The sequence below is a fragment of the Ovis canadensis genome, chromosome 5 (assembly GCF_042477335.2).
Source record: "Ovis canadensis isolate MfBH-ARS-UI-01 breed Bighorn chromosome 5, ARS-UI_OviCan_v2, whole genome shotgun sequence".
Taxonomy (NCBI): Eukaryota; Metazoa; Chordata; class Mammalia; order Artiodactyla; family Bovidae; genus Ovis; species Ovis canadensis.
In genome coordinates, this window is record NC_091249.1 from 92,777,974 (window position 1) to 92,791,693 (window position 13,720).

The 13,720-nt window shown below is 42.4% G+C and overlaps 1 protein-coding gene across 1 annotated transcript in view; it reads left to right on the forward strand.

Annotated features, from left to right (window-relative positions):
* Positions 1 to 13,720, forward strand: part of TENM2 (teneurin transmembrane protein 2) — a 423,997-nt gene that overhangs the window by 324,955 nt on the left and 85,322 nt on the right. Inside the window, exons 14-16 of the mRNA XM_069592738.1 lie at positions 3,010 to 3,129; positions 6,320 to 6,581; positions 7,358 to 7,625. Coding sequence (XP_069448839.1) covers positions 3,010 to 3,129; positions 6,320 to 6,581; positions 7,358 to 7,625 — 650 coding nt within the window. The remainder of the gene's footprint in view (positions 1 to 3,009; positions 3,130 to 6,319; positions 6,582 to 7,357; positions 7,626 to 13,720) is intronic.

The window sequence follows — 13,720 nt, forward strand, 5'->3', positions numbered from 1 at the left end:
CCTGACATCTTCTGGCTGTGCCACATTAGGCAAGTGATTTAACCTCATAAACTTCATTTTCTTGATTGGTAAAATTAACTTAGTAAGTGTAGATTATACTACACACAGTTATATTATTTTAATACGAGTAACCCTCAAAAAAAAAATAAACCACATATCTTGGAACCAAAAAAATATTTTCTCTGCTTATTAATTCCTAGTTCTGGGGCAGAGACTGTGTTGGTATGTTTCTTTTTAATTATGGACATGATTCCCATTGCCAGGATGACAGGCCCTTGCATCAGTCCATAACCATTTTATGAGGTTTGCATGTGTGTGCGTGCTAAGTTGTGTCTGACTCTTTGCGACCTTGTGGACTGTAGCCCTCCAGGCTCTTCTGTCCATGGGATTTCCCAGGCAGGAATACTGGAGTGGATTGCTTCCAGGGGATCTTTCCCACCCACAGACCAAATTCAGCCTCTGTTACAGCCCCTGCATTGGCAGACAGTTTCTTTACCACTAGCGCCACCTGGGAAGTCCAGGTTTGCATACCATTTGATTATACTATAAATGCATCTTTCAAAGGCTCATACTCTGTTTCAGTCGGCTTCCTATTAACATTTTATTTCTCCCCTAAATCCTTTAATTTCCTTGTATTCTTTTCATACTCTTTCTTCACTTATGCCTTAAAAGTCAGTCTTATCCTCCTCACCAGTAGTTACCACTCCCAGAAGGCATCCTGAGTTAGAGCCAAGAAGTCAGGGAGTAGGCAGGGACTCCAGTATTTTAGGTAGACTATATCAGCCCCAGAGATCTGGGCAAAAGAAACTTACTTTAGAGAAAGCTTCTCTGAAGCTTTGAAGGCAGCAATCAATAGCACCACCCAAATGAGCCCACACTCCAGCATGTCAGCTTGGATCCATAATTCAGAAATGCAAAATGTTACTCCAAGACATAGGTTGAAGTTCACTAAGCATGTGAATTTCAGTGCATTATCCTCTGACAAATAATGAAGGACAAAGCTCGGAGTAAAAAAGAACTTAATTCAAGACTTCTAAGAAGGCGTTTCCCCTAGATAATGGCATACAAAAATAACTAAAATGCCTTGACTCCACCACTATAATTTATAGAGCAGATCTCACTATCTAGATAATGTGATAATTGTTACACATCAATAATCATAAATAGAAATGAACTGATAGCATGTCTTAGCTGAATCTTTGCTGCGAATTGACTGCCTAGAGATGTAGGCAGCCAGCAGCAATGAAGAATTAGAAAAATAGAGAGTAGAAATCATAGGCAACCCAGCTCCCTTTATTCCTATGGCACACGGCAAAGTCTTGTGCTGCAGGAGTGATTTAAAGAAATAACAGTTGTATTAAAAAGGAGGGGGGAAATAACTCCACTGTGGGATACATTCCCAATTTTGTTTTCTCATCACAAGCAGCTTGTACCTTGTGGTCATCAACACACATCATTGATTTTAAAATAGTGTCTAGGAAGGCCTGAAAGAAATCTTAGTCTGAGCTAAGATAAGGAAAGGGAATTGAACAAAAGAATTATTTTCATAAATTAGTTTTCCACTTTCAAAAGACTCTAGCATTGTGGTTAGAACCAGCTAAAAATGGAATTCATTTGTTAGGCAGCCAGTCGCAGACAATTAGAGCTGTCAGTGGAACAGTCTAAACCCTCCTGAGATCATCAAAGGGTCGGAGTGGAACAGCTGGGGGGATTGCTAATAGAAAGGGAGGTGCTTGGAGAGAACATCCCTCCAGTTTTCTGGTCACTTGGGATTGCAGAAGTCAGTGCTTTCCAAAAATTGAGCAGACTTGGACAAGATTCTGGCACAGAACAGCTCAGCTTTATTACCTAGTCCAGAAATTGGGAGCGTGTCCAGGAATCTGGATGCCTGAGAACCTCTCTGCCTTCGCCAAATGGCCCAGTGGCTGAGGGTCAACGATACAGCTGCAGACCTGCCTGGTAGGCGGGCGCCTTAGTGCAGAAGTGGAACTTCTCATTCGCCCATTTCTCTATGAGCTCAGGAGAATTCAGGCGAAGGGAGACATGTGCGTTCTCTCTCCATGGATTTTGAGTAGACTACTGTAGCATGTCCTTTGCTTTATGGGATTTCCCCGAAGGAGCTGGTTGAATGCTGGCATCTTGGGAACATTCTAGTTACTATGATCTGGATAGAGGAGAGGTTTCTGCCACAGAGGCCAAAAGTTGAGAGGGATTTCAACCACTTCCCCCCTCCCCTGTCCCAAATCAGGGTAACAGGAATTTGATGTAAGAAAAGTATATAGTTACATGGAATCCAGAATCTAAGATAGTTCTGCTGGAGAAAATATCTCTCATATTCTCTTTTCCTCAGGCTGTCATGGATTGTGAGAAATTTTATTTTTAAAGGGCAACTAAAAAGAAAAACGAAACAAAACAAAACAAAAAAAACTATGTATATGCCCTGGCCTTGTTAAAAACCTCTGTGTGCTTCCCTTCCTCCCCACTCCCCACTCCCTCTGTCATCCCAGCCTGGAGGGAAGAAGTAACATTGCCTTCCTCCAAAGCCAAAAAAAGGAAATGAGTAGGCAGATGGGGAAGCTCTCACCCGAGGATAATACTCTCTGTGCCAGGCTAAGGCACAAACATGAGTGATGTGGGGCAGCCTGGATCTCCGGCCAAGCAAAAGCTAAGTGATGTCAAGAAGCGGAGTGAGGCCAAGGGCAGAGGGACTGTGCCCAGGGGACCCCATTGCCCAGTAGAATGACTGAGGACACTGCCCATGGACCTCACCCCAGACTGCTCCTCAGGAAAAGCCAGCACAGAGGCACCCCTCTTGCCCACAGCTCCCTATAATCGTGTGAAGCCAGCAGTTCACATTTGGAAGTCTTCTCCTTGCCTTAGGGACCAGATGAGGATGGGGCAGGTGGGGAGCTTTGGCAGCGGAGAAGGGGAACTTGATGGCGATCCCCACCGCCTGTCCCCTTGTTCTCCTGAGTATGGCTCAAAAGCTTGTGTTTCTCTTTCTCTCAGTTTGGTTTCTCTCATCCGAGGCCAAGTAGTAACTACAGATGGGACTCCCCTGATTGGTGTGAACGTGTCTTTTGTCAAGTATCCAAAATACGGCTACACCATCACCCGCCAAGATGGCACGTAAGTAGCTTTGTGGGGCTCCACTTACTTAGTGTTGAGGCTGCAAAGAGACAGATGGTGCAATGGGCTTGGAACCACATGCCTCCCCCTTGCAGGCTGGGGGGAGACCCCACCAGGCCAGATCTCGAGGGAGAATCCCCCCACCCAGATATATATTTTTTGGTATGATCTCAAAAATGGAAGATAGCTAGAGTAGCCAACCTCTCCAGGGCTGCTGACACCCATGCTTTTCCCATGGCATGTAAATGCTTTTCACTCTGTGTGTGTATGTGTGGGTATATGTTGGGGATAAGGTTCAGGGTGGCAGAGTCTAGAAGGAAAGGAAAGTAGCCCTTGGAACCTCACTCCTATTTTCGTTTAAATCAAAGGCCATGCAGGGTGACAGGGATCCACAGGCCACAGTGTCCTGTGGTGAACCCCTTCTGTGTTCATCTGTGACTTTAGGAGCGGTGGTGTGTTCGCTTCTGTTTTGAGGGGGTGGGCTGTAATCAGGGAAGTCTAATTAAATACATTTAGCCTTCACCCTGCTGTGTGAAGGAGGCAACCTTACCCTATTATCTTCTGATTGGAAACCCACACCCGTGCAGCCCCCACCAAGATGAAAGCGCTGTCATTTCCTTAATGTGTTGGGCATGGAATTGCAATTTAGAGAAAAAGATAAAAAGAAGAAAAGACATCTATAGGAAGGGGAAAACATGCACCCACCCTGGCCTTAAAACACACAAAGACACACACACACACCACACACTACTGTGTTCTATTCAAATGAAAGAGGAGGCTGTGGCTGTAAATCTGATGCAACACTTTTCCTATAAAACTGGAGTCTGGAAAATCATAAACAAATCATGTACTCTGATTCTTGTCATTTCTCTGGTGAAGAATCTGGACTTTTTTTTTTCCCTAATGTCCTAAAATAGCCTTGGGGTAGTTTCAAAAATGACCAGCCCACAGTAGCCCTATCCTCCTATTTCCATTTCTGAGACTCAAAGAAGGCATCTGATGATTCACATCAAATTCTTAATATTCGCCAGGTTTCTGGTGTCTTAGATCTTATGTTCCTGCAGCCAAATCTCATGATTTGAATGCACTAGGACCGTGAAGGTGTACCGTACAAGGCTACCTAGGCACTTGTTCATTCTCAGAAGCCAGCGTTCTAGTCCTGTGATAACACCAGAGGAGGTTTCTGAGTCCTTGGTGTGCTGTCTCTCCCACCTCACGCTGCCCCATCCTTCCTAACTGCTTCCAGACTAATTATCACCTAAATCCACTTCCTAGATCATGTATCCAACCTCCCAGATTGGTGATTCTTCAGCTTGTCCAGGTAGCAGAGCCTGGAAGTCACAGGATGTGTTTGGAAATGCTCCAAGGAATCCCACAATCTGTTGTATGTATAGTGCTGTACACCACAGACGTGGGTGGTTTGACTCTAATCATCCCAAGGAGGAACAACGTCGCTTCAAAACATTTCACTCTCCTGCACTCTAAATAAATAAACTGTCCCCAGCAGCGTGCATGCCCTAAAATAAAAATGTAAACAAATTAACAGAATAAACTCTTCTACCATGATGTTTACCTTAATACTCATATGCTCCCTGTTCACTCATTTTATGTCTATTGAGAAACACCAAAACTGTTACCAAAATTGAATGAAGTCAAGAGAGTCTGTATATTTTCATTGAGTTCTTTAAAATTTTTATTGGAGTATAGTTGATTTACAATATTGTGTTAGTTTCAGGGGTACAGCATAGTGAATCAGTTATACATATACATATATCTCCCCTTTTTTTCCATTAGGTTTTTACTGTACTCTAGGAACTCTGCTAGGTGCTGGCGATTCTGAAGTGGGTGGAAGAGAGCACCACTGCCCGTAGGGAGTTGAGATCCTGGTGGAAGAGTAAAAGGTCAAATTGAGTGACTTCTCTCCACTGACTTTCTTTTCCTTTAACTGGGGAAGAACTACCTTTATTTCACTTCGCTAGTAGTAGATTTCCATCTAGCCTGAAAGAACAAGCAGGAATATAGTTTAAGAACAATTGTCAAAAATATAAGAAACAGTAAGAGCCATTTCATTCCAAATGCCAAATAAGTTTGTGTGCTGGAAAAATATATCAGAAACAAGGCAAAATGGTTAAAGGAGGTTAAACAGTCGAAACTTCTTAACCAACAAAGACCTACTGTATAGCACATGGAACTCTGCTTACTGTTATGTGGCAGCCTAGATGGGAGGGAAATTTAGGGTGGATTGGATGCGTGTATATGTATGGCTGACTCCCTTCATTGTTCACCTGAAACTGTCACAACATTGTTAATCAGCTATACTCCAATATAAAATAAAAATTTTTAAACAGTACAGACTTCTAATAATAAAGTCCTGGGATGTATGTACAATGTGGTAACTGTAGTTAATGATACCATATTGTATAGTGGAAAGTTGCTAAGACGTATCTTAAAATTTTCAGCACAGGAGAAAAAGAAATTGTAACTGAGCGTGGTGATGAATGGATTTATGGTGGTGAACATTTCACAACATATACAAATATTGAATTATTATGTTGTAGACCTAAAACTAATATAGTGTTATATGTCAATGGTATCTCAAAAAAAGTTAAAGTTCTATGAAACCAAAAAAAGAAGTCAGAAACAGCACAGGTTGATGAAAAGAAAGCTTTCCTGAGCCTAGGATCAAATCATTGTAGTAGTAAAGACTCCTGTTAGCCTAGCACAATGCTAAATGCTTTATACCAGTGGTGAGGGAGCATTTTCTGTAAAGGGCCAGATTGTATCTATTTTAGGCTGAGATGCCATATGGTTCCTGTTACAACTACTCAGCTCTGCTACTGTACCCCAGAAATGGCTGGAGAGAAGAAGTCAATGAATGGACATGGCTGGGATTCCCACAAAACTTTTTACCAAAACAGGTGGTGGGCCGGCTTTAGCTCACGGGTCTAGTCCGCTGACGTCTGTTCTGAATTCATGATGATATTTCATCTTCTCAGCCACACTGTGAAGTCGGTGTAACTATTCCCATTTCACAGATGAAGAAATTGCGGCAACTTGCCCACAGTCACACAACTAGTAAGTGGTAGAGTTTGGGCTCCCACCCAGCCCATCTGCTGACAAAGCCCGCTGTCTCCTCCTGCCTGCTCTGCCCCTTCAGACCCTCTGAATGAGCCCATTTGCCCCTCTCCAGGTTCGACCTGATCGCCAATGGTGGTGCCTCCTTGACGCTGCACTTTGAGCGGGCCCCGTTCATGAGCCAGGAGCGCACCGTGTGGCTGCCGTGGAATAGCTTTTACGCCATGGACACTCTGGTGATGAAGACAGAGGAGAACTCCATCCCCAGCTGTGACCTCAGTGGGTTTGTCCGGCCGGATCCAATCATCATTTCCTCCCCGTTGTCCACCTTCTTCAGTGCCACCCCGGGACAGAATCCCATTGTGCCCGAGACCCAGGTAGGAGCTCTGGGTCCCGGGGTGGGACTCTCGATCCGGCCCTGACCCAAACCCACTGGCCAACTTCCTCCCACCATCTCTCTCTCCTGGGGTAAGCCAGAAACTACTATTAAGGGGGAGGGACAAAAAGTAAGGACACAGTATAATTTATTGTCGCTGGAGAGAAAACTGAATCTCTCCTGGACATTCCAGATGTTTCCAGATAGTTGTTCAAGACTTTGGCAGTCACTGGAGCTTTTAATAGAATAAAAACGATACACATATGTGCATGCCACCTGCAAATTGCTTTTTATTCCTGTTAGTCACAGAGATACATGATAAGAGGCGCTTTAATGATCTACATCGGTGTTACGACAGAGGGCATATTACATTATTGCTTCCCTGTTGCTTTATACCAATTGTCAGTGGAAGTTGCAGGTTCATATAATTACAGCCTCTTGTGGCCTCCTTGCATGCAACTAGCAATAAAGCCTGCTGTTCTTATTTACATCTTTTGCCAACAGTGTGGTTTTAAAAAGAAACACAACAGTGACCAAGAATAATTATTAATCCAAAAATCATAACCTCGGCCCCTTCGCCCCATCGTGCAGGATAAAGTTGTGGTTGTTGGTTTTTTTCTCTCTCCTCAGCCATGGGAAGGGATTCTTACACCCCACCCCTGTAAGGTGGGATGCTTTGGTGAGGATGATAGCAGGCAGGTAGCTGTGGGTTGCAAGCAGCCTAGCTTCTGCGGTGTGTTTCATGCGCTGTTTCTACCTGTGTTTCCTCTCCTCCAGGTCCTTCATGAAGAAATTGAGCTCCCTGGGTCCACTGTGAAGCTGCGCTACCTGAGCTCCAGGACCGCAGGCTACAAGTCACTGCTGAAGATCACCATGACCCAATCCACGGTGCCCCTGAACCTCATCAAGGTTCATCTCATGGTTGCTGTAGAGGGGCACCTCTTCCAGAAGTCATTCCAGGCCTCTCCCAACCTGGCCTACACCTTCATCTGGGATAAGACAGATGCCTATGGCCAAAGGGTCTATGGACTCTCTGATGCTGTTGGTATGTTTCAGTTTCAACCCCTTATTGATTCTTGGATTTTAGGCATGCATTAAATTGACAAGTATTTGTTGAATTCCTAGTATGTGCCAAGCACTATTCCAGTAGTTAAGAGTGCAGTGGTCCATAAGAGAGACAAGAGTCATCTTCCATGGACCTTCTATACTAGTGGGTATCGAGATGATAAACATAGACTGTTTATTTATTTATTTATTTGTTTTATTTATGAAAATAAGTGATGTGTACTGGCAAGGACGGGCAACCATGAGTGGGTGTTCATGGGAAGTTCCTCAGCAGGTGCCATTTAAACAGAGACTAGAAGGTAAAGGAACCCTGTGACGAGCTGTTTTTGAAAGACAAAAATAGGCCAGCGTGGCTGGAATGTGGTGGACAGGGAGACTGTGAGATGGGGAGAGAACTGGGCAGGGGCTGGGTCGTGTTCCAGAGTGGTACAGACACAGCTTGGGGACCAGAGGATGGAGTGAGAGGGTATCTGAAGGCCACATGCTCTGTTCCAGGCTTTGCCTCTGAAGGAATCATGTGAGTTCCTACTTAAGAAACACCACTGTGAGAGAAGGTCCTACAATTATCAGTCTTTGAAGAACTGTGAACTGTGGCTTCATATCAACCCACCCAGTATATGTTCTTACTTGTAGAAAGCTGTCTGGGAATTAATTAAAATCCAGAATCCTATATATGCTTCACTAATAGGCTTATGGTTTTCAGGAAGTGCAGTAAGTTGACCAAAGTAAGAAACCAGCAAACTCAAAAATGTTCACTGTTACTGGCCTCCAGTGTTTATCAGATACTCCCTTTGTGCAGAGCTCTGTGCTAAATCTTTTTTGTCTTGGGTGACCTCTCACTAACACTTTCAAGAAGGCACTGTCATAATCCCCATTATCTAGATGGGACAGGAGGGCAGGGTAAGCAAGCTCCCTAAAGACACACACCTAGCAGGTCACACATGCTCAGGATATGGTCCTGTGGTCTGCTTCGTCAGTGAGTGGTTCGGTTCAGTTCAGTCGCTCAGTCGTGTCCGACTCTTTGTGACCCCATGGACTGCAGCACACCAGGCTTCCCTGTCCATCACCAACTCCAGGAGCCTATTCAAACACATTACATCGGCAATGCCATCCAACCATGTCATCTTCTGTCATCCCCTTCTCCTCGCACCTTCAATCTTTCCCACCATTAAAGTGTTTTCAAATTAGTTGGTTCGTCACATTAGGTGGCCAAAGTACTGGAGTTTCAGCTTCAGCATCAGTCCTTCCAATGAATATTCAGGACTGATTTCCTTTAAGATTAACTGGTTGGATCTCTTTGCAGTCCAAGGGACTCTCAAGAGTCTTCTGCAACACCACAGTTCAAAAACATCAATTCTTCAGCACTCAGCTTTCTTTATAGTCCAACTCTCACATCCATACATGACTACTGGAAAAACCATAGCCTTGACTAGACAGTCTTTGCTGGCAAAGTAATGTCTCTGCTTTTTAATATGCTGTCTAACTTGGTCATAGCTTTTCTTCCAAGGAGCAAGGGACTTTTAATTTCATGGCTGCAGTCACTTTCTGCAGTGATTTTGGAGCCAAGAAAATTAAGTCTCTCACTGTTTCCATTGTTTCCCCACCTATTTGCCATGAAGTGGATGGGACTGGATGCCATTATCTTAGTTTTCTGAATGTTTGAGTTTTAAGCCAACTTTTTCACTCTCCTCTTTCACTCTCATCAAGAGGTTCTTTAGTTCTTCTTCGCTTTCTGCCATAATGGTGGTGTCATCTAAGTATCTGAGGTTATTGATATTTCTCCCGGCAATCTTGATTCCAGCTTGTGCTTCTTCCAGGCCAGAATTTCTCATGATGTAATCCGCATATAAGTTAAATAAGCGGGGTGACGATATACAGCCTTGACGTACTCCTTTCCTGATTTGGAACCAGTCTGTTGTTCCATGTCCAGTTCTAACTGTTGCTTCCTGACCTGCATACAGATTTCTCAAGAGGCAGGTTAGGTGGTTTGGTATTCCCATCTCTTTCAGAATTTTCCAGTTTATTGTGATCCACACAGTCAAAGGCTTTGGCATAGTCAATAAAGCAGTAATAGATGTTTTTCTGGAACTCTCTTGCTTTTTCCATGATCCAGCAGATGTGGGCAATTTGATCTCTGGTTCCTCTGCCTTTTCTAAAACCAGCTAGAACATCAGGGAGTTCACGGTTCACGTATTGCTGAAGCCTGGCTTGGAGAATTTTGAGCATTACTTTACTAGCATGTGAGATGAGTGCAATTGTGCAGTAGTTTGAGCATTCTTTGGCATTGCCTTTCTTTGGGATTGGAATGAAAACTGACCTTTTCCAATCCTATGGCCACTGCTGAGTTTTCCAAACTTGCTGGCATATTGAGTGCAGCACTTTCACAGCATCATCTTTCAGGATTTGAAACAGCTCAACTGGAATTCCATCACTTCCACTAACTTTGTTCGTAGTGATGCTTTCTAAGGCCCACTTGACTTCACTTTCCAAGATGTCTGGCTCTAGATTAGTGATTCTTTTTCTGTTAGTTTGTTTCATTTTGTTTTTAGGTTCCATATATAAGTGAGATCATACAGTGTCGTACCCTGTCTGACTTATTTCACTTAGCATAATGCCTTCAAGTTCCATCCATGTTATTGCAAATAGTAGGATTTCCAGTTCTTTATGACTCAGCAATATTGTGTATGTACACATATACTACATTTTGTGTGTGTGTGTATGTGTGTGTATACACTGCCATTTCTTTATTCATTCATCCATCACTGGACACTCTGATTGTTTCCAATATGAAAAGGATTGCTGTATATTCTTCATAAAGTGTTTAGAGAAATTCACCAGTGAGACCATCTGGTCCTAAGCCTCTCTTCATGGGGAGATTTTTCATTATGGCTTCAATCTCTTTACTAGTAATTGGTTGTTCAGATTTTCTATTTCTTCCTGATGCAGTCTTGATAAGTTATGCCTTGAAGAATTTTTCCATTTCTTCCAGATTGTTCAGTTTATTGGTGTGTAGTTATTCAGAAGAGCTTCTTATGACCCTTTGTATTACTGCAGTATAAATTATAATGTGTCCTTCATTTTTAATTTTGTTGATTTGAGTCCTTTCTCTTTTTTCCATAGTCTTATTAAAGATTTCTGTTTTGTTTATCTTTTCAAAGAACTGACTCTTGTTTTGGTTAATCTTTTCTATTGTTTTTCTCCTTTCTATTTTATTCATTTATACACGTCTTTATTTGTTCCTTTATTCTGCTAACTTTGGATTCAGTTTGTTCTTTTTCTAATTCCTTAAGACATAGAATTAGGTTGTTTATTTGGGATCCTTCTTAATGTAGGTGTTTACTGCTGTGAACTTTCCTCTTAGTACTGCTTTTAATGCATCCTGGAAGTTCTGGTGTTTGTGTTTCCATTTTAATCTGTTTCTTTTTATTTCCCCTTTAATTTCTTCTTTCATCTATTGGTTATTCAGGAGAGCATTTTTTAATTTCCATGTATTTTTTAATTTTCCAGTTTTCTTGTTATTGATTTCTAGGTTCGTGCCACTGTGGTTAGAGAAGATACTTGGTATGATTTTAATCTTCCTGAATTTGCAAAGACTTGTTTTGTGGCCTAACATGTGACCTAAAATGTTCCTTGTACCCTTGAGAACAATCTATATTCTGGTGTTGTTGGGTAGAATGTTCTATGTGTGATAGGTCCATTTGGTCTATCAGTTCAGTTCAGTTCAGTCACTCAGTCATGTCCAACTCTTTGCGACCCCATGAATCACAGCACACCAGGCCTCACTGTCCATCACCATCTCCTGAATTCACTAAAAGTCACACCCATCGAGTTGGTGATGCCATCCAGCCATCTCATCCTCTGTCATCCCCTTCTTCTCCTGCCCCCAATCCCTCCTAGCATCAGAGTCTTTTCCAATGAGTCAACTCTTCACATGAGGTGGCCAAAGTATTGGAGTTGCAGCTTCAGCATCATTCCGATAGTGTTGTTTAAATCAGCTGTCCCCTTTATGATTTTCTGTCTGGGTGATCTATCCATTTTTGAGAATGAGATATTAAATCCATAATTTTACTGTATTATTTCTCCTTTTAGCTCCATTAGTTGTGCTTTATATGTTTAGATGCTGCAATGTTGGGTGAATAAATATTTATAATTGTTATATCTTCTCAGAGTATTGACTGCTTTACAATTGTATAATGATCATCTTTGTCTCTTTTGGACATTTTTAGTTTAAAATCTATTTCATCTGATATAAATATAGCTACCCTTGCTTGAGACAGGGTAGGGAGGTTTACCACTTGCTTGAAAGCTTGAAATGTATTTTTCCATCCCTTCATTCTCAGTCTATATGGGTCCTTAAGCCTATGCTGCTGCTGCTGCTAAGTCGCTTCAGTCATGTCCAACTCTGTGTGACCCCAGAGATGTCAGCCCACCAGGCTCCCCCGTCCCTGGGATTCTCCAGGCAAGAACACTGGAGTGGGTTGCCATTTCCTTCTCCAATGCACAAAAGTGAAAAGTGAAAGTGAAGTTGCTCAGTTGTGTCCAACTCCCAGCGACCCCATGGACTACAGCCTACTAGGCTCCTCTATCCGTGGGATTTGCCAGGCAAGAGTACCAGAGTGGGGTGCCATTGCCTTCTCTGCCTTAAGCCTATAGTAGGCGTTATATCATTGAATCTTGTTTGTTTGATTTGTTCACTTGGCCATTTCATGTCTTCTGATTGGAGACTGTAATGTTTACATTTAAATAAATTATTGGCCGGTAGGGACTTAGCACTGTCATTTTAGCCTCTGTTTTCTAGCTTTTCTGTGAACCATTGTTCCTTCTTTCTTTTTTTGCTGTCTTTGATATTAGTGACTTTGATTTATTTATCATATTCTTTTGTGTAATTACTGTAGATATTTCCCTAGTGCTTACTATGAGATCTGCCTTGTGCGATTGGTTGATTTCTCTTCAATTATTTTAAACTATGGTTTTTCCTTTCACTTCTAGCTCATTTTTGTTTTATGATGTATTTGTTGAAGAAACTGTTGTTTGCCTATAGTATTTCTCATAGCCTGGTTTGTTTTCTGATTGCACACCTGTGGCTGTTTAACATATTCCGCTGTTCTGTATCTCCTGTAAATCAACAGCTGAACCTGGAGGTTTCCTAAGTACAGGTTTGATTTTTTATCTATACCAACTTTTTTGAAATATAATTGACGTATAACAGGTGTATGACATAATGATTCAATATTTGTATATATTGCAAAATGATGACTGCGATAGGTCTAGTGAACATCTGTCACCATCAGTTCAGTTCGGTTCAGTCGCTCAGTCGTGTCCAGCTCTTTGCGACCCCGTGAATCGCAGCACGCCAGGCCTCCCTGTCCATCACCAACTCGCGGAGTTCACTCAGACTCACATCCATCGAGTCAGTGATGCCATCCAGCCATCTCATCCTCTGTCATCCCCTTCTTCTCCTGCCCCCAATCCCTCCCAGCATCAGAGTCTTTTCCAGTGAGTCAACTCTTCGCATGAGGTGGCCAAAGTACTGGAGCTTCAGCTTTAGCATCATTCCTTCCAAAGAAATCCCAGGGCTGATCTCCTTCAGAATGGACTGGTTGGATCTCCTTGCAGTCCAAGGGACTCTCAAGAGTCTTCTCCAAACCACAGTTCAAATTCATCCAAAATTTTTCTTGGTGATGAGAACTTTTAAGATCTGCTCTCTCAGCAACTTTCAAATGTGCAATACAGTATTACCAACTATAGTCACCGTGCTGTACCTCACATTCCCATGACTCATTTATTTTTTAACTGAAAGTTTCTGTCTTTTGATTTCCTTAACCTGTTTGGTCCACCTTTCAGCCCTTGCCTCTGGCAGCCACCAGTTTGTTACCTGTACATGATCTTGGTTTTTTGCTTGTTTTTAATTTTTCTATTCTGCTTATGATCATCTTTACTCCATGAACACTTTTAAAAGATTAGTTAGATCTCACAAAAATAAATGTACTATTTATCACGATAAAGCATTAAGGCATTTAGAGCAAGTAATATTCCTATTTACACAAATTTGTAGACCCATGTATAGGTGAGATT